General features: G+C 46.4%; 1 protein-coding gene across 1 annotated transcript in view; it reads left to right on the top strand.

Moving 5' to 3' along the window:
* Positions 1-23847, top strand: part of LOC147097820 (ral guanine nucleotide dissociation stimulator-like 1) — a 119816-nt gene that overhangs the window by 71382 nt on the left and 24587 nt on the right. The window contains exons 15-18 of the mRNA XM_085971435.1: positions 11576-11608; positions 13229-13350; positions 13843-13932; positions 14747-14906. Of these exons, the coding sequence (XP_085827561.1) occupies positions 11576-11608; positions 13229-13350; positions 13843-13932; positions 14747-14906 (405 nt within the window). The remainder of the gene's footprint in view (positions 1-11575; positions 11609-13228; positions 13351-13842; positions 13933-14746; positions 14907-23847) is intronic.

Here is a 23847-nt window from a genome sequence, read left to right as displayed (position 1 = left end):
TCTGCTTCACATCATACTGTATCACTCACTCTACCTGTACCGAGCATCAGCCCAGGAATATGTAGAACTAGAGGCAGTGAGGGAGAGCGAGAGCAGAGGAGGAGCTTGAAGTAGGCTGAATGGCCAGCTTGGGGTTGGTGCCATCCAGGCCCTGCATTTAAAAGGTTGCTTTCTGAGTCACATCAATTTATTGAGTCCCCTGAGAGTGTGCGAAGAATACTGCAAAGTCTGATGGCCAGTATGAAGGGACCCACTACCATAACTGTGCAGCCCACCCCGCAGTGCAAGGCATTTTCATGGCCAGCCCCCTTACCCAAGGTCCTTAGTACAACTCTGGGCTATCTCAGGAGCACTATGACTGACAGTATGGAGACTTTGGGGTCTGCTCTCTGTGCGTCTATTCTTATGGGATTCTCCATGGTAGGTGAATTGTCTGGACTGGACCGTGATTCTTCTACACAAACTAGGGTTGTATTCCTTGGCATTTAGAAGGTTAAGGGGTGATTTTATCGAAGTTTTCAAGCTATTAAGGGGAACTAATAGGGTAGATAGAGAGTGATAGAGTTATACAGCACAGAAAGAGGCCCTTCGGCCCATCGATAGAGTTATACAGCACAGAAAGAGGCCCTTCGGCCCATCGTGTCTGCGCCGGCCATCAAGCCCCGTCTATTCTAATCCCATTTTCCAGCACTTGGTCCCTAGCCTTGTATGCTGTGGCGTTTCAAGTGCTCATCTAAATGCTTCCTGAATGTTGTCAGGGTTCCTGCCTCTACCACCCTTTCAGGCAGTGAGTTCCAGATTCCAACCACCCTCTGGGTGAAAAAGTTTTTCCTCAAATCCCCTCTAAACCTCCTGCCCCTTACCTTGAAACTATGCCCCCTGGTTATTGACCCCTCTACTAAGGGGAAAAGTTCCTTTCTATCTACCCTATCTATGCCCCTCATAATTTTGTACACCTCAATCAGGTCCCCCCTCAGCCTTCTCTGCTCTAAGGAAAACAACCCCAGCCTGTCCAGTCTCTCTTCAGAGCTGAAGCGCTCCAGCCCAGGTAACATCCTGGTGAATCTCCTCTGCACCCTCTCCAATGCAATCACATCCTTCCTATAGTGTGGCGACCAGAACTGCACACAGTATTCCAGCTGTGGCCTAACCAGCGTTTTGTACAGCTCCATCATAACCTCCCTGCTCTTATATTCTATGCCTCGGCTAATGAAGGCAAGTATCCCATATGCCTTTTTAACCACCTTATCTACCTGTCCTGCTGCCTTCAGGGATCTATGTACATGCACACCAAGGTCCCTCTGATCCTCTGTCCTTCCTAGGGTCCTACCATTCATTGTGTATTCCCTTGCCTTGTTAGTCCTCCCAAAATGCATCACCTCACACTTTTCAGGGTTAAATTCCATTTGCCACTGTTCTGCCCATCTAACCAACCTGTCTATATCGTCCTGTAGCCTGAGACTTCCCTCCTTGCTATTTACCACTCCACCAATTGTGGTGTCATCTGCAAACTTACTGATCATACCTCCTACATTCATATCTAAATCATTAATGTACACTACAAACAACAAAGGACCCAGCACCGATCCCTGCGGTACACCACTGGTCACAGGCTTCCAGTCACAAAAACAATGTTCGACCATCACCCTCTGCCTCCTGCCACTAAGCCAATTTTGGATCCAATGTGCCAAATTGCCCTGGGTCCCATGGGCTCTTACATAAGAACATAAGAAATAGGAGCAGGAGTAGGCCAATCGGCCCCTCGAGCCTGCTCCGCCATTCAATAAGATCATGGCTGATCTGATCCTAACCGCCAATCTACTATCACAGAACCATCTCCTGAATCTAACAGAATTAGACACACGAAATAGGAGCAGGATCAGGCTACACGGCCCCTGGGCCTGCTCCGCTACCCACAGGGCCATGTCCGATCCGAACCTAGACTCATGTCCAAATTCCTGCCCGCTCCCCGTAACCCTTAATTCCCTTTACTTCTTGGAAATTGTCTATTTCTGTTTTAAATTTATGTAATGATGTAGCTTCTACAGCTTTTTGGGGCAGCATATTCCATGGACCTACCACCCTCTGAGTGAAGTAGTTCCTCCTCATCTCAGTTTTGAAAGAGCAGCCCCTTATTCTAAGACTATGCCCCCTAGTTCTAGTTTCACCCATCATCGGGAACATCCTCCCCGCATCCACCCGATCCAACCCCTTCACAATCTTATGTTTCAATAAGATCGCCTCTCATTCTTCTGAACTCCAATAAGTAGAGTCCCAATCTACTCAACCTCTCCTCATATTTCCATCCCCTCATCCCCGGGATTAACCGAGTGAACCTTCTTTGTACTGACTCGAGAGCAAGTATGTCCTTTCTTAAGTATGGACACCAAAACTGTACGCAGTATTCCAGGTGCGGTCTCACCAATACCTTGTACAACTGAAGCAATACCTCCCTATTTTTATATTCTATCCCCCTAGCAATGAAAGCCAACATTCCATTGGCCTTCTTAATCACTTGCTGCACCTGCATACTAACCTTTTGAGTTTCGTGCACCAGGACCCCCAGATCCCTTTGTACTACAGTACTTTCCAGTTTCTTGCTATTAAGATAATAACTTGCTCTACGATTTTTCCTGCCAAAGTGCATAACCTCACACTTTCCAGTATTGTATTCCATCTGCCAAATCTCTGCCCACTTACTTAGCCTGTCTATGTCCCCTTGCAGGTTTTTTATGTCCTCCTTACTCACTACTTTCCCTCCCATCTTAGTATCATCTGCAAACTTTGATATGTTACACTTGGTTCCCTCCTCCAAATCGTTAATATAGATTGTAAAGAGTTGGGGACCCAGCACTGACCCCTGCGGAACACCACTAGTTACTGATTGCCAGTCTGAGAATGAACCATTTATCCCAACTCTCTGCTTTCTGGTCGATAGCCAATCCTCTATCCATGCCAGAATATTACCCCCAATCCCGTGATTTTTTATTTTAAGCAATAATCTTTTGTGTGGCACCTTGTCAAATGCCTTTTGGAAGTCTAAATACACTACGTCCACTGGTTCCCCTTTATCCACCCTATATGTTACTTCCTCAAAGAACTCCAGCAAATTTGTCAAACATGACTTCCCCTTCATAAAACCATGCTGACTTTGTCCTATTAAATTATGATTATCCAAATGTCCTGTTACTGTCTCCTTAATAATGGACTCCAACATTTTACCTACCACAGATGTTAGGCTAACCGGTCTATAGTTTCCACCCTTCTGTCGACTGCCCTTTTTAAATAAGGGTGTTACATTAGCAGTTTTCCAGTCTGCCGGGACCTTTGCCGAGTCCAGGGAGTTTTGGAAAATTATTACCAATGCATCCACAATCCCTACCGCCACTTCCCTCAAGACCCTAGGATGTAAGCCATCAGGTCCAGGTGATTTATCCGCCTTGAGTCCCATTATTTTACCGAGTACCACTTCCTTAGTGATTTTGATCGTGTTTAGCTCCTCCCCCCTATAGCCCCCTGTTTGTCCAGTGTTGGGATATTCTTAGTGTCCTCTACTGTAAAGACTGATACAAAATATTCATTCAGTGTTTTTGCCATCTCCATATTTCCCACCATTAATTTCCTGGTTTCATCCTCTAAGGGACCAACATTTACTTTAGCCACCCTTTTTCTTTTTATATAACTATAAAAACTCTTACTATCTGTTTTTATATTTTTTGCTAATTTACTTTCATAATCTATCTTCCCTTTCTTAATCAATCTTTTTGTTATTTTTTGCTGTCTTTTAAAGTTTTCCCAATCCTCTATCCTCCCACTAGATTTGGCTACCTTATATGCCCTTGTTTTTAGTCGAATACTATCCTTAATTTCTTTACTTGGCCACGGATGGCTGTCTTTTCTTTTACACCCTTTTCTTCTCAGTGGAATATATATTTTTTGGAAGTTGTAAAATAACTCCTTAAATGTACACCACTGATCATGTATCGTCTTACCCTTTAATCTATTTTCCCAATCCACTCTACTCAATTCCGCTCTCATACCTTCATAGTCTCCTTTATTCAAGCTTAGCACGCTTGTTTGAGATCCAACCTTCTCACACTCTAATTGAATATGGAATTCAACCATGTTATGGTCACTCATTCCAAGGGGATCCTTTACTGGGACATTTTTAATTAATCCTGTCTCGTTACACAGGACCAGATCTAAGGTTGCTTGCCCCCTGGTCGGTTCAGCTACATACTGCTCAAGAAACCCATCCCTAATACACTCAATGAACTCATCCTCAAGGCAGCCCTGCCCAATTTGATTTGTCCAATTAATATGATAGTTAAAATCCCCCATAATTATAGATGTTCCCTCATTACAAGCCTCAACTATTTCCTGATTGATACTCCGTCCAACAGAGTTGCAACTGTTCGGAGGCCTATAGACTACGCCCACTAGTGTTTTTTTCCCCTTATTATTCCTTACCTCCACCCAAACTGTTTCATTATCCTGATCTTTTGACCCAATATCATTTCTCTGTATTACAGTGATTCCTTCCTTTATTAACATAGCAACCCCACCTCCCCTTCCTTCCTGCCTGTCCTTCCTGATCGTTAAATAACCTGGTATGTTTAATTCCCAGGCATTGTCACCCTGCAGCCATGTTTCTGTAATGGCCACAAGATCATACCCGTATGTAGTTATTTGTGCCACTAACTCGTCTATTTTGTTACAAATGCTACGTGCATTCAGATAGAGAACTTTCAAATATGTTTTGTGACACTTAGTTCCTGCTTTTGCCCTTTTTATTACTTTACCTTTTACTCCATACCTTCTGCCCCTTCCTGACACGCTCTGGTTTTTAATTTCCCCACTGCTACCTAAGTCTATGACCTTCTCTGTTGTCATTTTTATTATTTGCTCTCCAGGAACCTCCCCCCACTAGTTAGTTTAAAGCCCTCTCTACAGCCCTAGTTATATGATCCGCCAGGACTCTGGTCCCAGCACTGGCCAAGTGAATCCCGTCCCAACGGAACAGCTCCCTCCTGCCCCAGTACTGGTGCCAGTGTCCCAGGAAGCAAAACCCATTTCTCCCACACCAGTCTTTGAGCCACGCATTTAACTCTCTAATTTTATTTGTCCTAGCCAAATTCGCTCGTGGCTCAGGTAATAACCCTTGAGGTTCTGTTTTTTAATTTGACCCCTAGCTGCTCATACTCCTTTAACAGAACCGGCTTCCTAGTCCTATCTACGTCGTTTGTACCAACATGGACCACGACAACTGGATCCACCCCCTCCCACTGCAAGTTTCTTTCCAGCCCAGAGGAGATGTCCTTAACCCTGGCACCGGGTAGGCAACACAGCCTTCTGGACTCTCGCTCTCGGCTGCAGAGAACTCTATCTATCCCCCTAATAATACTATCCCCTACCACTACAACATTTCTATTTACTCCCCCCTCTTGAATGGTCCCCTGTTCCACGGTGCTGTGGCCAGGTTGCTCATCCTCCCTGCAGTCCCTGCTCCCGTCCCCACAGGGAGTAAGAACCTCGAACCTGCTGGACAAGAGCAAGGGCCGCGGCTCCTCCAGCTTTACCTCCTGGATCCCCATACCTGCCTCACTCATAGTCACACCGTCCTGTCCCTGACCATGGGCTGCATCTGAATTAATTAACTTCATAGGTGTGACCACCTCCTGATACACAGAGTCCAGGTACTTCTCCCCCTCCCTGATGTGTCGCAGTGTCTGAGGCTCAGACTCCAGCTCATCAACACGGAGCTGGAGTTCCTGTAGCAGCAGACACTTGTCACAGACGTAATCACCGTGAGCCTCAATGGGGTTCACCGGCTCCCACATCTCGCAACAGTGACACATCACCTGCTCCATTCTATGTAATTAATTAAAATTTTTATTGTTAGTTATGGACACCCTCTGCCCGATTTTAGATGCTAGTATCCCCTTTAATTAATTGGATTTAAATTAAATCAATCCCTCTAGTTACACCAGTTAAATGGTTTACCAACAGTCACTCTGCACCAGAAAGGCCTTATTAACTACAACCCACAGAGTTAAAGTTTGAAAAGAGCACCTAACACCCCACTTACCCAAACTCACAGCACTCTTTGATGACTTGCACTCAATTCCATGCAGGACTTTGTCAAAAGCCTTACTGAAGTCCATGCAGACTACATCAACTGCACTACCCTCATCCCTCATCTAGACGAGGGAACTAGATGTAATATATCTAGACGAGGGAACTAGATGTAATATCTCCAAGTTTGCAGACGACACAAAGCTGGGTGGGCGTGTGTGCTGTGAGGAGGATGCCGAGAAACTCCAGGATGATTTGGACAGGTTGGGTGATTGGGCAGATGTATGGCAGATGCAGTATAATGTGGATAAATGCAAGGTTATCCACTTTGGTGGCAAAAACAGGAAGGCAGATTATTATCTGAACAGCAATAGATTGGGAGAAGGGGATGTACAACGAGACCTGGGTGTCCTTGTGCACCAGTCGCTGAAGGTAAGCATGCAGGTGCAGCAGGCGGTTAAGAAGGCAAATGGTATGTTGGCCTTCATAGCGAGAGGATTCGAGTACAGGAGCAAGGATGTCTTGCTGCAGTTGTACAGGGCCTTGGTGAGACCATACCTTGAGTATTGTGTGCAATTTTGGTCACCTTATCTGAGGAAGGATGTTCTTGCCATGGAGGGCGTGCAGCGAAGATTCACCAGACTGATACCTGGGATGGCAAGAATAACGTATGAGGAGAGATTGGGTCAATTGGGCTTATACTCGCTGGAGTTTAGAAGAATGAGAGGGGATCTCATTGAAACTTATAACATTCTAACAGGACTAGACAGACTAGATGCAGGAAGGATGTTCCCAATGGCGGGGGAGTCCAGAACCAGGGGTCACAGTCTAAAGATAAGGGGTAAGCCATTTAGAACAGAGATGAGGAGGAATTTCTTCACCCAGAGAGTGGTGAACCTGTGGAATTCTCTACCACAGAAGGCAGTTGAGGCCAATTCATTAAATATATTCAAGAAGGAGTTAGATATATTTCTTAAGGCTAAAGGGATCAAGGAATATGGGGAGAAGGCAGGGACAAGGTACTGAGTTTGGATGATCAGCCATGATCTCATTGAATGGCGGAGCAGGCTCGAGGGGCCGAATGGCCTACTCCTGCTCCTATCTTCTATGTTTATCCACACACCTAGTCACCCTCTCAAAAAATGCAATCAAATTGGTTAGACATGATCTCCCCCTGACAAAGCCATGCTGACTATCCTTGATTAATCCTTGCCTCTCCAGTGGTTGAAGAATCTAAGACCAGGAGACATAGCCAGACCTTTCAGGAGTGAAGCTAGGAAACACTTCTACACACAAAGGGTGGTAGAAGTTTGGAACTCTCTTCTGCAAACATCAGTTGATGCTAGATCAATTGTTAATTTTAAATCTGAGATTGACAGATTTTTGTTAACCAAAGGTATTAAGGAATAGGGGTCAAAAGCATGATCTCATTGAATGGCGGAACAGGCTCGAGGGGCTAAGTTGCCTCCTCCTGTTCCTACAACTTCTAACATCTCTGCCCCTACATAGATGCTGAACATGCTGAGGCAGTGCCCAGTTGTAGAGACATGCAAGAGAAGCCAGAGGAGGTGAATGTCAAGATGATTCATCATGTATGGCACCCGTACACCTTACTAAAAGGATTCAAGCTGAGCCAGAACGCAAGACGGCCCACTCAGGCAGAGCAGTACATGTTGCCTCCAGTCGCAGTGACATTTGCTGAGCCCGCTAAAGGAGATGACAAGTCAGCCCTCCCAGGAAATCCTTGGGGAAAGGCAGCAGCCAACCATCTCACTTCTTTCTCCCACCTGGGTAATATTTAGAAGGAGTGATCGATGATTTAACACAAGACAATCAGTATCCTAAGTCACCAAGGGGTAGCGCCTGGGAAAGAAAAAGGAAAAACACGAGAACCACAATAAATTGAACACAGTTACAGCAGAGTTTGCTATTGGTGGTTACTTTGAAAGGCCCATACTTTGTGCTGAAATATATGCTTTGCTGTGCATTCATGATAGATGAAGAATAATGAGGAATTAGCATATCTGGATTTGTGCGTCAGTCTAGGGGGGACCTGGTCCAGGGATACTTGGGTGGGCCTATGTCACAATTCATGAATATGTTGCAGCTTAAGGGGTAGTGGTAACTCTAGAGGTCATGCCTCTTGGTCTGGCTGGTCTGTGGTCCCTTCCTGAGCCGCCTCCTGCCACTGCTGCATGGTGAGAGCTTTCTGTACTTTGAAATGATCAAACACACAACAGACCACAATCATTTTGGAGACTTGGGGCAGGATTTTCATTGGGCCGTGGAGTCGGGATTGGAGGCGTGCGGGGGGTTAAAATCCCGAAATCAGGGGTCCCGACCCCATCCCGCACATAAATCCGCCTCCATGCCAGTTTCAAAGGAGGCCGGTACCCGCCCCGCACTGGGACCCGCCTACCCGAGGCGGGAAGGGATTAGTGCCAATTAACTGCCTGTTAACAGGTAGTTAACAGGCAGTTTTTAGCCTAATCCCTATTTTTAAGGTTGAAGTGTGGGATTCCCAACGGCTCCAAACCACGCCAAGTTAGAGGAGGCGAGCCGTCGGGTTGAAGGACTTGGAAGGGTTGAGATGTCAGTGTTCAGGTGAGTGATGAGTGCAAAGGTAAGTGTGTTTGGTGTGTCTAAAGTGACTAAATAAGTTTTACATACCTTTTCTTACCTTTTCAGCCTTCCTTCCTTTAGGTCTCGGGAGTCCCTCATCTCACCGGCACAGAAAGCAGAATGGCTGCGAACTGTCAAAAGTGACAGCCTTCAGCTTTCTGTGCAGGAGAGATTTCTAACTGAGTCTGTGGAGAAGAACTCATGTTAGAAGTAAGACTGTCAGTGTTTGACAGCTTCAAACAGCTGTGAAACGCTGATATTTAATCTGTCAAAACCTCTTGACAGATGAAATTTCAGTCTGTGACGTCACCTGTTGCCGGGTGGCCCTTAATTGGCCTGCTGAGCCCGCTAGGCGGGCTCAACAAGGCCAATCAAGTTAAAATCGTGTGGATTGGCCACATCTCGATGGAGGCGGGACTACAACCCCAAATGTTGTAGTCCCGCCTCCAACCCGACTCTTGAATGAAAATCCTGCCCTTTGTGTCACCCCCCCCACCCTGCACTGATGCCAATAATGGAACCGTTGTTTCTGAGTCCTGTTATGTGTTTTGTTTTGGGTCCTGAAGATAGAATGGGCCTTGTTGTATTTCCTTTCAGCTGCAGACATGGGTCAGTAGCCATGACATGAGCAGGAATCCCAGATCCCCCAGAAAACCATTCATCAAGGGCTGTCCATCCCAGAAACAGGGTGGTACTGTAGCCTAGCGTTGGATGGAGGTGTTGTGGCTGCTGTCTGGGTATCTGTTATCTATCTGCATAATCAAATGTTGATGGCTGCAGGCAATCTGTTCTGTTAAATGGGCTCAAGATGCAGATCAGCCATGATCTAATTGAATGGCGGAGCAGGCTCGAGGGGCCAAATGGCCTCCTGCTCTTGTGTACCTGAACAGCCAGCAGAACACCTAATAATATGGGTGAAGTTGCCTGGTTAATTTGGAGTGGAGAATTTTTTTTGAAAAACAAATTAATGTTGCACTCCAATTTCACAAGCTATTAATAGGCACAAAAATAATTGCCAAAATGGAAAAAAAAAGTCCTGCAAATTCAAAACCATGGGGAAGGTGATTAGCTTTAAGAGCTTCTGGTAACTATCCCACTCTCTACTCCAGAGCACTTTGGCCTCCCGTCCAATTGCACAACACATCTGAAGTTCCAGGGGCGCTGGCCCCTAAATACATCCTAGTTATAAGAACATAAGAAATAGGAGCAGGAGTAGGCCAGTTGGCCCCTCGAGCCGACTCCTCCATTTAATGAGATCATGGCTGATCTGATCTTGGGCTTAGTTCCATTTTCCTGCCCACTTCCCATTACCCTTCACTCCCTTATTGTTCAAAAATCTGTCTATCTCCACCTTAAATATATCCAATGACCCAGCCTCCACAGCTCTCTGGGGCAGAGAATTCCACAGATTTACGACCCTCTGAGAGAAGAAATTCCTCCTCATCTCAGTTTTAAATGGGCGACACCTTATTCTGAAACTATGCCCCCTACTTCTAGATTCACCCATGAGGGGAAACATTTTCTCTGCATCTACCCTGTCGAGCCCCCTCAGCATCTTATATGTTTCAATAAGATCACCTCTCATTCTTCTAAACTCCTATGAGTATAGGCCAAACCTGCTCAACCTTTCTTCATAAATCAACCTCTTCATCTCAGGAATCAAACCTCGTGAACCTTCTCTGAACTGCCTCCAATGCAAGTATATCCCTCCTTAAATAAGGAGACCAAAACTGTACGCAGTACTCCAGGTGTGGTCTCACCAATACCCTGTACAGTTGTAGCAGGACTTCCCTACTTTTATACTACATCCCCCTTGCAATAAAGGTCAACATTCCATTTGTCTTCCTGATTACTTGCTGTACCTGCATGCTAACTTTTTGTGTTTCATGTACAAGGACCCCCAGATCCCTCTGTACTGCAGCATTTTGTAATCTCTCTCCATTTAAATAATAATTTGCTTTTTTATTTTTCCTACCAAAGTGGATAACCTCACACTTTCCCACATTATACTCCATCTGCCAAATGTTTGTCCACTCACTTAGCCTGTGAATATCCCTTTGCAGAATCTTTGTGTCCTCTTCACAACTTGCTTTTCCACCTATCTTTGTATCATCAGCAAATTTGGCTACATTACACTCGTTATTAAGTCATTAATATAGATAGTAAATAGCTGAGGCCCCAGCACTGATCCCTGTGGCACCCCACCAGTTACTGTTTGCTAACCGGAAAATGACCCATTTATCCCGACTCTCTGTTTTCTGTTAGTTAGCCAATCCTCTATCCATGCTAATATATTACCCCTAACACCGTGAGCTCTGATCTTGTGCAGTAACCTTTTCTGTGGCACCTTATCAAATGCCTTCTGGAAATCCAAATACACCACATCCACTGGTTCCCCTTTATTCACCCTGCTCGTTACATCCTCAAAGAACTTCAGCAAATTTGTCAAACATGATTTCTCTTTCATAAAACCATGCTGACTCTGCTTGACTGTATTATGATTTTTTAAATGTGAGGCTTGTGTCCTGGAGCAGTGCAAGCCCCCACAGAAAGCCCAGGGCTAGTTCAGAACAAATGCAAGGAAAGTGCCCCCGGCTTTCCGCCACCTCTGCATCCAGCACACACCTGGGCCACCAGTGCATGGGAGCAGAAGTTTAGCCCCAGTTTGGTCTTTCATGATCATTATTATCCAAGCATCACTGTGAGCTGGATGGTCTGTGCAAAGAGCTTGTCCGGCTGCACTTTGTGCTGAGTTGACTGATCTGATTTAATCTGCTGCATGAGGCCATTTTAAGTTTGCAAAGAATGCTGATTATCTCCAGCCAGCAAATAGGAGCCTGACCCATAGCATTAACGTGATTGTGTATTGATTCCACAGGGTGGTCTGATTAACTTCCAAAAGAGGCGCCGGGTGAGTGAACAATCGTTTCGGATAGAATGTTACCAGCTGTGTGTGGAACCAGAGTTACTGTTGAAACTTTTATTATTTTTACACAAGAGAATATTCAGTGAATTGGTTGAAACTCAGAGTCATAGGAACAGTAACTAGAGACTCATTGAAACATAGGAACAGGAGGAGGCCATTCAGCCCCTTGAGCCTGTTCTGCCATTCAATGAGACCATGGCTAATCTGTGACCAAACTCCATATACCCCATATCCCTTAATACCTTTGGTTAACAAAAATCTGTCAATCACAGATTTAAAATTAACAATTGATCTAGCATCAATTGCCGTTTGCGGAAGAGAGTTCCAAACTTCTACCACCTTTGTGTGTAGAAGTGTTTCCTCATTTCACTCCTGAAAGGTCTGGCTCTAATTTTTAGACGATGCCCCCTAGTCCTCGACTCCCCAACCAGCGGAAATAGTTTCTCTCTATCTACCCTATCAGTTCCCCTTAATATCTTGAAAACTTCGATCAAATCACCCCTTAACTTTCTAAATTCCAGGGGATACAACCAACATTCCCTTTAAGCTGCTCTTGAATTCCCGCGCAACCGTTGAGCTGGCTTTTAAATTGAAAAAAATCGCGCATGTGTGGAATTTTGAATGGACTGCGCAGCCTGTTAAAGAGGCCACGCAGCCCAAAAATAGTTACAGGGAACATTGGATACAACCCTAGTTTGTGTAATCTCTCCTTGTAATTTAACCCTTGGAGTCCAGGTATCATTCTGGTAAACCTACGCTGCACTCCCTCCAAGGCCAATCTATCCTTCCTAAGGTGTGGTGCCCAGAACTGCTCCCAGTGCTCCAGGTGTGGTCTAACCAGGGCTTTGTACAGCTGCAGCATAACTTCTACCCCCTTGTACTCTAGTCCTCAGATATAAAGGCCAGCATTCCATTAGTCTTTTTGATTATTTTCTGTACCTGTCTGTGACATTTTAATGATCGATGCACCTGGACCCCCAAGTCTCTTTGGACCTCCACTGTTTCTAGCTTTTCACCATTTAGAAAGTATCCTGTTCTATCCTTTTTAGGTCCAAAATGGATGAGCTCACATTTGCTTACATTGAAATCCATTTGCCACAGTTTTGCCCATTCACTTAATCTATCAATATCCCTTTGTAATTTTATGCTGGCTCTTTGGCAGAGCTATCCAATTAGTCCCACTCCCCTGCTCTTTCCCCCTTATTTATTACCCTCATTTTAAATCCCTCCATAGCCTTACCCCTCCCTATCTCTATAACCTCCTCCAACTCTGCAGCCCCCTCCTTCCCTGCCCACCCCAAACTCTCCATTCCTCTGATTCTGGCCTCTTATGCCCCACCTTTGAATAAGCAGTAACTCCAGACAGTTACAAGATGAGTAACCCTGCTAAACAATCAGAAACCTAATACTTTTATAATTGTGTAAATCACCAGCTGTAGTATTTATGGTCAGCTGTAAGATGCTTGGAAATTGTATTTCTCGAGTATCCTGGTGGGCCACAGATAGTGTAAGTGATGGCTGCTCTTGGTCCTTGTAATTCCAAAGTTAAATGTTGCAGTTTTACTAAATTACCAGTATTAATGTAATTTCAACATTTGCTTTCAGGAATTTGAAATCCTAGCCCACATTAAACAACTCCAATCAATGTGCACCAATTATCGGTTAAATCAGAAGCCCCGGCTCATCCGATGGTTCCACAGTTGTGGCCTCCTAACTGAAGAGCAGAGGTAACGAGGCACAAGAGGCTAAATAACCTCAAATAAATGCATTCTGACAGGCTATCGATTTCATTAAAGAATAACGGGCTGAGCTGTGGGTGCCATGCCATCAGTTGTGGCCACACGTGCCCATGTTGGGAGTTTGCCAAATTCTGTACATTGTGGTTGTGGGCACCAACAGTCGTGGTGTGAAGGTGGATGGTTCCTGTGGAATGTGAGGACCTGGTGAGCACTTGCATTTTGCCAGTGGGCTACAGCAACTCTGAGCTTCCCACTTAAGTCCATGGCTATGGCACAATAGGATAAAGTCTGCATTGTGTCAGGATTACAGGTGTTGAACAATCTGAATATAACTAAATAACACTGGCAAAGTTAATGGCTGTGGGCAGGTGGAGGGTTAAACGGGGAGGTGCAAGTGCGGGACACAGTGATTATTCACAAGCCCTGGTACATGTTTGAGGAAAAGATTCACTCACAACAGGCAATCTTTTCTGATTTTAGTTACAAGATGTCACAGGAAATTGAGCCCCTGTCGGATCTGCACCCCTCCTTCCCCAAAAGCAAAGATGGAATGGTGAAGAGACTGAGCCTGTAGGTAACCACGATCAAACATTGTGCCAGAATTAATAGGTTTAATATTTCATGCAGAATTTCAGTGTAAAATTTGTTTTCTTCTTGTCCTGGCGAATCGCCTGTGGAGGCAGTCAATGGAGCCAGCAGGGTTCTAGCAGCAAGGTGTCCTCCGCCCCTTAGCTGACCCCCTCAGGTGCCAAGTATAAGGGCATGCCCAATGACCCACCCATTGTGGTGTCGGTGCCACCAATCTGTTCCTCCTAATTGCAAGTAAACATTGGGCACTAAATGGATGCTAATTAGAGGAATATTGGGATCATTCTCATCACCTTAATGTTGAGACTGAAGGTCGTAACCCACATAACTAGGTAGGTTACAGATCCATGGGCATAGGTCACCCTCCAGACCTCACCAAGGATGCATGACCCTAGACAGGATATTCCACTGTGGATGGCTTCACTGCCAAGACCAATTCTGAAACTACCCAATTTCCAGCAGGAGTGAGAAATGGTGATCAGGAGCTGGAACCATGGCTGATTCTTCTCCTCCCTGATCCTGGGATGCTTAAGCCAGTTGAAGTAGCTAAGTTAACAGCTATCTTAGCACAGACTGGTGATGGAACTTAGGACTTTCTGGGTCATATGACTCAGTAGCATAACAGGCAGTGTATTTACACACGATTTATAGAGTTAAGAGGAAATGGAGCTTGTGGGAGTTTTAACTTAAACGCTAGTGGATTGGTTAACCTGTGGTAGGAGTTAACCCTTTTCTGACTCCAGTAAACACCATGCACCTGAATTACTGATTATAATGGCATTCACTTCTGTCCTAGGTTGTTTCGAGGTTCAGAAGTCAGCAGTGGTTCTTCAGGAAAACTCTCCAATCACAAATCCAACCTGGACAATATCAGTGTTTCATCCTCTGGGTCTGTAAACTCTGAAACAGAAGAGTGGACGTCAGGCACACAATTCTCAGTCGGCGCAGACAGGAAGGTACCAAGTGTCTGGGTGTTTTTTTTTTATTCGTTGAGCCACCTTCTTGAACTGCTGCAGTCCTTATGGTGAATGTATTCCCACAGTGCTGTTAGGGAGGGAGTTCCAGAATTTTGACCCAGTGACGATGAAGAAACAGCGATATATTTCTAAGTCAGGATGGTGGGGAACTTGGAGGGGAACTTGGAGGTGATGGTGTTCCCATGTGCTTGCTGCCCTGTCCTTCTAGGTGGTAGAGGTCACGGGTTTGGGAGGTGCTGCTGAAGAAGCCTTGGCGAGTTGCTGTAGTGCACCTTGTAGATGGTACACACTGCAGCCACGGTGCGCCGGTGGTGGAGGGAGTGAATGTTTAAGGTGGTGGATGGGGTGCCAATCAAATGGCTGCTTTGTCCTGGATGGTGTCGAGCTTCTTGAGTGTTGTTGGAGCTGCACTCATCCAGGTAAGTGGAGAGTATTCCATCACACTCCTGACTTGTGCCTTGTAGATGGTGGAAAGACTTTGGGGAGTCAGGAGGTGAGACACTCGCCACAAAATACCCAGACTCTGACCTGCTCTTGTAGCCACAGTATTTATGTGGCTGGTCCAGTTAAGTTTCTGGTCAATGGTGACCCCCAGGATATTGATGGGTTTGGCGATGGTAATGCCGTTGAATGTCAAAGGGAGAGGTGGTTAGACTCTTGCTTGTTGGAGATAGTCATTGCCTGGCACTTGTGTGGCGCGAATGTTACCTGCCACTTATCAGCCCAAGCCTGAATGTCATCCAGGTCTTGTTGTATGCGGGCATGGACTGCTTTATTTTCTGAGGAGTCGTGTATGGAAGTGAACACTTTGCAATCATCAGCGAATATCCCCACTTCTGGCCTTATGATGGAGGGAAGGTCATTGATGAAACAAGCTGAAGATGGTTGGGCCTAGGCCACTGCCCTGAGAAACTCCTGCAGCGATGTCCTGGGGCTGTGATGATTGATGAGAGCGGATATGATATAATTGGGATTACGGAGACATGGCTCCAGGGTGACCAAGGCTGGGAATTCAACATTCATTAAATATATTCAAGAAGGAGTTAGATATATTTCTTAAGGCTAAGGGGATCAAGGGATATGGGGAGAAAGTAGGGACAGGGTACTGAATTTGGATGATCAGCCATGATCGCATTGAATGACGGAGCAGGCTCGAGGGACCGAATGGCCTACTCCTGCTCCTATCTTCTACGTTTCTATGGAGGATAAGGAGCGCCCGAGAGTGGACCTGAATTAAAGCAGCGGCGAGAGGATAAAGAGCGGCCCGAGAGTGGACCTGAATTAAAGCAGCGGCGAGCGGATAAAGAGTGGCCCGAGAGTGGACCTGAATTAAAGCAGCGACGAGAGGATAAAGAGCGGCCCGAGAGTGGACCTGAATTAAAGCAGCGGCGAGCGGATAAAGAGCGGCCCGAGAGTGGACCTGAATTAAAGCAGCGGCGAGCGGATAAAGAGCGGCCCGAGAGTGGACCTGAATTAAAGCAGCGACGAGAGGATAAAGAGCGGCCCGAGAGTGGACCTGAATTAAAGCAGCGGCGAGAGGATAAAGAGCGGCCCAAGAGTGGACCTGAATTAAAGCAGCGGCGAGAGGATAAAGAGTGGCCCGAGAGTGGACCTGAATTAAAGCAGCAGCGAGCGGATAAAGAGCGGCCCGAGAGTGGACCTGAATTAAAGCAGCGGCGAGAGGATAAAGAGTGGCCCGAGAGTGGACCTGAATTAAAGCAGCGGCGAGAGGATAAAGAGTGGCCCGAGAGTGGACCTGAATTAAAGCAGCGGCGAGAGGATAAAGAGTGGCCCGAGAGTGGACCTGAATTAAAGCAGCAGCGAGCGGATAAAGAGTGGCCCGAGAGTGGACCTGAATTAAAACAGCGGCGAGCGGATAAAGAGCGGCCCGAGAGTGGACCTGAATTAAAGCAGCGGCGAGAGGATAAAGAGCGGCCTGAGAGTGGACCTGAATTAAAGCAGCGGCGAGAGGATAAAGAGTGGCCCGAGAGTGGACCTGAATTAAAGCAGCGGCGAGAGGATAAAGAGCGGCCTGAGAGTGGACCTGAATTAAAGCAGCGGCGAGAGGATAAAGAGTGGCCCGAGAGTGGACCTGAATTAAAGCAGCGGCGAGCGGATAAAGAGTGGCCCGAGAGTGGACCTGAATTAAAGCAGCGGCGAGAGGATAAAGAGCGGCCCGAGAGTGGACCTGAATTAAAGCAGCGACGAGAGGATAAAGAGTGGCCCGAGAGTGGACCTGAATTAAAGCAGCGGCGAGCGGATAAAGAGCGGCCCGAGAGTGGACCTGAATTAAAGCAGCAACGAGAGGATAAAGAGTGGCCCGAGAGTGGACCTGAATTAAAGCAGCGGCGAGCGGATAAAGAGTGGCCCGAGAGTGGACCTGAATTAAAGCAGCGGCGAGAGGATAAAGAGCGGCCCGAGAGTGGACCTGAATTAAAGCAGCGACGAGAGGATAAAGAGTGGCCCGAGAGTGGACCTGAATTAAAGCAGCGGCGAGCGGATAAAGAGTGGCCCGAGAGTGGACCTGAATTAAAGCAGCGGCAAGAGGATAAAGAGCGGCCCGAGAGTGGACCTGAATTAAAGCAGCGGCGAGAGGATAAAGAGCGGCCTGAGAGTGGACCTGAGTTAAAGCAGCGGCGAGCGGATAAAGAGTGGCCCGAGAGTGGACCTGAATTAAAGCAGCAGCGAGCGGATAAAGAGTGGCCTGAGAGTGGACCTGAATTAAAGCAGCGGCGAGAGGATAAAGAGTGGCCCGAGAGTGGATCTGAATTAAAGCAGCAGCGAGAGGATAAAGAGTGGCCCGAGAGTGGATCTGAATTAAAGCAGCGGCGAGAGGATAAAGAGCGGCCCGAGAGGACCTGAATTAAAGCAGCGGCGAGAGGATAAAGAGCGGCCCGAGAGTGGACCTGAATTAAAGCAGCAGCGAGAGGATAAAGAGTGGCCCGAGAGTGGATCTGAATTAAAGCAGCGGCGAGAGGATAAAGAGCGGCCCGAGAGGACCTGAATTAAAGCAGCGGCGAGAGGATAAAGAGTGGCCCGAGAGTGGATCTGAATTAAAGCAGCGGCGAGAGGATAAAGAGCGGCCCGAGAGGACCTGAATTAAAGCAGCGGCGAGAGGATAAAGAGCGGCCTGAGAGTGGACCTGAATTAAAGCAGCGGCGAGCGGATAAAGAGCGGCCTGAGAGTGGACCTGAATTAAAGCAGCGGCGAGAGGATAAAGAGCGGCCCGAGAGTGGACCTGAATTAAAGCAGCGGCGAGAGGATAAAGAGCGGCCTGAGAGTGGACCTGAATTAAAGCAGCGATGAGAGGATAAAGAGCAGCCCGAGAGTGGACCTGAATTAAAGCAGCAGCGAGCGGATAAAGAGCGGCCCGAGAGTGGACCTGAATTAAAACAGCGGCGAGCGGATAAAGAGCGGCCTGAGAGTGGACCTGAGTTAAAGCAGCGATGAGAGGATAAAGAGCAGCCCGAGAGTGGACCTGAATTAAAGCAGCAGCGAGCGGATAAAGAGCGGCCCGAGAGTGGACCTGAATTAAAACAGCGGCGAGAGGATAAAGAGCGGCCCGAGAGTTGACCTGAATTAAAGCAGCGGCGAGAGGATAAAGAGCGGCCCGAGAGTGGACCTGAATTAAAGCAGCGGCGAGCGGATAAAGAGCAGGCTGAGAGTGGACCTGAATTAAAGCAGCGGCGAGCGGATAAAGAGCAGGCTGAGAGTGGACCTGAATTAAAGCAGCGACGAGAGGATAAAGAGCAGGCCGAGAGTGGACCTGAATTAAAGCAGCGGCGAGCGGATAAAGAGCAGGCTGAGAGTGGACCTGAATTAAAGCAGCGGCGAGCGGATAAAGAGTGGCCCGAGAGTGGACCTGAATTAAAGCAGCGGCGAGCGGATAAAGAGCGGCCCGAGAGTGGACCTGAATTAAAACAGCGGCGAGCGGATAAAGAGCGGCCCGAGAGTGGACCTGAATTAAAGCAGCGACGAGAGGATAAAGAGTGGCCCGAGAGTGGACCTGAATTAAAACAGCGGCGAGCGGATAAAGAGTGGCCCGAGAGTGGACCTGAATTAAAGCAGCGACGAGAGGATAAAGAGCGGCCCGAGAGTGGACCTGAATTAAAGCAGCGGCGAGAGGATAAAGAGCGGCCCGAGAGTGGACCTGAATTAAAGCAGCGGCGAGCGGATAAAGAGCGGCCCGAGAGTGGACCTGAATTAAAACAGCGGCGAGAGGATAAAGAGCGGCCCGAGAGTGGACCTGAATTAAAACAGCGGCGAGCGGATAAAGAGCGGCCCGAGAGTGGACCTGAATTAAAGCAGCGGCGAGCGGATAAAGAGCGGCCCGAGAGTGGACCTGAATTAAAACAGCGGCGAGAGGATAAAGAGCGGCCCGAGAGTGGACCTGAATTAAAACAGCGGCGAGAGGATAAAGAGCGGCCCGAGAGTGGACCTGAATTAAAACAGCGGCGAGAGGACCTGAATTAAAACAGCGGCGAGAGGATAAAGAACGGCCCGAGAGTGGACCTGAATTAAAACAGCGGCGAGAGGATAAAGAGCGGCCCGAGAGTGGACCTGAATTAAAACAGCGGCGAGAGGATAAAGAGCGGCCCGAGAGGACCTGAATTAAAACAGCGGCGAGAGGACCTGAATTAAAACAGCGGCGAGAGGATAAAGAACGGCCCGAGAGTGGACCTGAATTAAAACAGCGGCAGCGACGAGGCTCCGATTCAAAAACAACATCAACGAGTGACGTCACAGGAGAGCAGGTAGGTGATTGGTTGGTGAGTATTACAGCTCTTTTTTGCACTCTAAGTTAGGGAAGGGGGTTAAATTAAAAGCTGAGAAACTGTAACTTGCTAGTACTTACTAAATTAAGAACTTATCTTAGGTTTATCGTTTGATTATTTAATTTATCGATTTAATAAAATCTTTAACTAATGAATTAGTTAATAAAACAAGGTTAAAGATAGCAGGGCGAGTGGTGTGTCGCAACTGCAGCATGTGGGAGTCTGTGGAGAACATCGCGATCCCGAGCAACCACATCTGCAGTAAATGTCTGCAACTCGAGGAACTTCAGCTCAGAATTATTGAGCTGGAGTCCGAGCTGCAGACATTGCGATGCATCAGGGAGGGGGAGAGTTACTTGGACACTTTGTTCCAGGAAGCAGTCACACCCTTTAGGTTAAGTAGTACTTTAGAGTTCGTCAGTGGTCCGGGACAGGAGGGTGTGACTGCGAGTCAGGAAGGTATGGGGACCCAGGATGTAGTGATGGAGGTGCCTCAGCCCTGGACCTTGTCCAACAGGTATGAGGTACTTTCTACCTGTATGGATGAAGAAAAGGACTGCAGGGAGGATGGGCAAACTGACCACGGCACTGTGGTACAGGGGGCCATCCAAGTGGGGGGAGAGGGAAGGAATGTGGTAGTGGTAGGGGACAGTATAGTCAAGGGGATAGATACTGTTCTCTGCAGCCACGAAAGAGAGTCCTGAAGGTTGTGTTGCCTGCACGGTGCCAGGGTTAGGGATATATCCTCGCGGCTAGAGAAGAACTTGGAGTGGGAAGGGGGAGGATCCAGTGTCGTGGTCCATGTAGGAACCAACGACATAGGTAGAACTAAGAATTAGGTTCTGCTGAGGGAGTTTGAGGAGCTAGGGTCTAAATTAATAAGCAGAACCACAGGGGTAATAATCTCTGGATTACTACCTGAGCCTACGCAAATTGGCATAGGGTCAAGCAGATCAGAGAGTTAAATGCGTGGCTCAAAGAGTGGTGTGGGAAAAAGGGGTTTCAAGTCATGGGGCACTGGGGAAAGAGGGAGCTGTTCCGTCGGGACGGGCTCCACTTAAACCGGGCTGGGACCAGCGTCCTGGCAAATCAAATAACTAGGGCTGTAGATAGGGCATTAAAATAAAAAAAGGGGGGGGACATTTAGAAATCTAAAGTGAAAGGTCAAGGCAATGGAGCAGTGTAGTGATTTGGGTAAAAATAAGCAGTGTGTGATAGGAAAGGACAGGGAGTTTAACGGTAGCAGTGCAGCAGAGAATAAGGTCAAGGCAGGGAATAATGGTAAAAAATTTAAATTAAAGGCTCTTTATCTGAATGCACGAAGTATTTGTAACAAGATAGACCAAGTAGTGGCACAAATAGAGATAAATGGGTTTGATCTAATAGCCATTACAGAGATGTGGTTGCAAGGTGGCCAAGGTTGGGAGCTAAATGTTCCAGAGTACTTGACGTTTCGAAAAGACAGGCAAAATGGAAAAGGAGCGGGAGTAGCCCTGATAATAAAGGATGACATAAGGACAGTAGCGAGAAAGGATCTCGGCTCGGAAGATCAGGAAGTAGAATCAGTATGGGTGGAGATAAGGAATAACAAGGGGCAGAAAACAATGGTAGGAGTAGTATACAGGCCCCCTAACAGTAGCTATACCAATGGACAGCATATTAATCAAGAAATAGTAGGAGCTTGCAACAAAGGTAATGCAATAATCTTGGGGGACTTTAATCTTCATATAGGCTGGACAAATCAAATTGGCAAAGGTAGTCTGGAGGACAAGTTCATGGAATGCATTTGGGACAGTTTCCCAGAACAATATGTCATGGATCCAACCAGGGAACAGGCTATTTTAGATCTTGTATTGTGTAATGAGACAGGGTTAATTAGCAATCTCACAGTAAAGGATCCTCTGGGGCAGAGTGATCATAATATGATAGAATTTCACCTTAATTTTGAGAGTGACTTGCCTAAGTCTGAAACTAGAGTCTTAAACTTAAATAAAGCCAATTATATAGGTATGAGGGGTGAGTTGACTAAGGTAGATTGGAAAAATAGATTAACAGGTATGGCGGTAGATAAGCAGTGGCTAGCATTTAAAGAAATATTTCATAATTCTCAACAAAAAATACATTCCATTGAGAAACAAAAACTCCACGGGAAAAGTGATCCAACCGTGGCTAACTAAAGAAGTTAAGGATAGCATTAGATTGAAAGAAGAAGCTTATAATGTTGCAAAGAATAATAGTAAGCCTGAAGATTGGGAGAGTTTCAGAAACCAGCAAAGGTTGACCAAAAAATTGATAAAAAGGGGAAAAATAGAATATGAGAGAAAACTAGCAAGAAATATAAAAGCAGATTGTAAGAGCTTCTACAAGTATGTAAAAAGGAAGAGAGTAGCAAAAGTAAGCGTTGGTCCCTTAGAGGCTGAGACAGGAGAAATTATTATGGGGAATAAGGAATTGGCAGAAACGTAAAACAAATATTTTGTATCTGTCTTCGCAGTAGAAGACACAAAAAGTATACCAAAAATAGTGGGGAACCAAATGTCTAATGCGGGTGAGGAACTTAACGTAATTAATATAAGTAGAGAAAAAGTACTAGAGAAACTAATGGGACTAAAAGCCGACAAATCCCCTGGACCTGACGGCCTCCATCCTAGGGTTCTGAAAGAGGTGGCTGAAGAGATAGTGGATGCATTGGTTTTGATCTTCCAAAATTCTCTAAATTCTAGAATGGTCCCAGCGGATTGGAAGGTTGCAAATGTAACGCCGCTATTCAAGTAAGGAGGGAGAGAAAAAAACAGGGAACTACAGGCCAGTTAGCCTGACATCAGTCGTCGGGGAAATGCTGGAATCCATTGTTAAGGAAGTGGTATCAGGGCACTTAGAAAATCATAACATGATTAGGCAGAGTCAACATGGTTTTATGAAAGGGAAATCGTGTTTGACAAATTTATTAGAGTTTTTTGAGGATGTAACTAGCAGGTTAGATAATGGGGAATCAGTGGATGTGGTATATTTGGATTTCCTAAAGGCATTCGATAAGGTGCCACATAAAAGGTTATTACACAAGATTAGGGCTCATGGGGTTGGGGGTAATATAGTAGCATGGATAGAGGATTGGTTAACAGACAGAAAACAGAGAGTCGGGATAAATGGGTCATTTTCAGGTTGGCAAACTGTAACTAGTGAGGTGCCGCAAGGATCAGTGTTGGGGCCTCGGCTATTTACAATCTATATTAATTACCTAGATGAAGGGACTGAGTGTAATGTATCCAGGTTTGCTAATGATACAAAGCTAGGTGGGACAGTAAGATGTGAGGAAAACACAAAGAAACTGCAAAGGGATGTAGATAGCAGTAAGGTGGCAGATGGAGTATAATGTGGGGAAATGTGAGGTGATTCACTTTGGTAGGAAGAATAGAAAAACAGAATATTTTTTAAATGGTGAGAAACTTTTAAATGTTGGTGTTCAGAGAGATTTGGGTGTCCTCATGCAAGAAACACAGAAAGCTAGCATGCAGGTACAGCAAGCAATAAGGAAGGCAAATGGCATGTTGGCCTTTATTGCAAGGGGGTTGGAGTATAAGAGTAAGGAAGTCTTGCTACAATTGTACAGGGCCTTGGTGAGACCACACCTGGAGTACTGGGCACAGTTTTGGTCTCCTTATCTAAGGAAGGATATACTTGCCTTGGAGGCGGTGCAACGAAGGTTCACTAGATTGATTCCTGAGATGAGAGGACTGTCCTATGATGAGAGATTGTGTAGAATGGGCCGATACTCTCTGGAGTTTAGAAGAATGAGAGGTGATCTCATTGAAACATACAAGATTCTGAGGGGGATTGACAGGGTAGATGCTGAGAGGTTGTTTCCCCTGGCTGGAGTGTCTACAGCTACGGGGCACAGTCTCAGGATAAGGGGTCGGCCATTTAAGACTGAGATGAGGAGGAATTTCTTCACTCAGAGGGTTGTGAATCTTTGGAATTCTCTACCCCAGAGGGCTGTGAACGCTGAGTCTTGCGAGTATATTCAAGGCTGAGATAGATAGATTTTTAGACTCTCGGGGAATCAGCGAAATGGAGATCGGGCGGGAAAGTGGAGTTGAGGTCAATGATCAGCCATGATCTTATTGAATGGCGGAGCAGGCTCGAGG

The sequence above is a fragment of the Somniosus microcephalus genome, chromosome 31 (genome assembly GCF_052327205.1).
Source record: "Somniosus microcephalus isolate GS21.2 chromosome 31, FLI_Smic_1.0, whole genome shotgun sequence".
Classification (NCBI taxonomy): Eukaryota; Metazoa; Chordata; class Chondrichthyes; order Squaliformes; family Somniosidae; genus Somniosus; species Somniosus microcephalus.
Note: the sequence above shows the minus strand (reverse complement) of the source record. Positions and strands in the feature narration are given on the sequence as shown.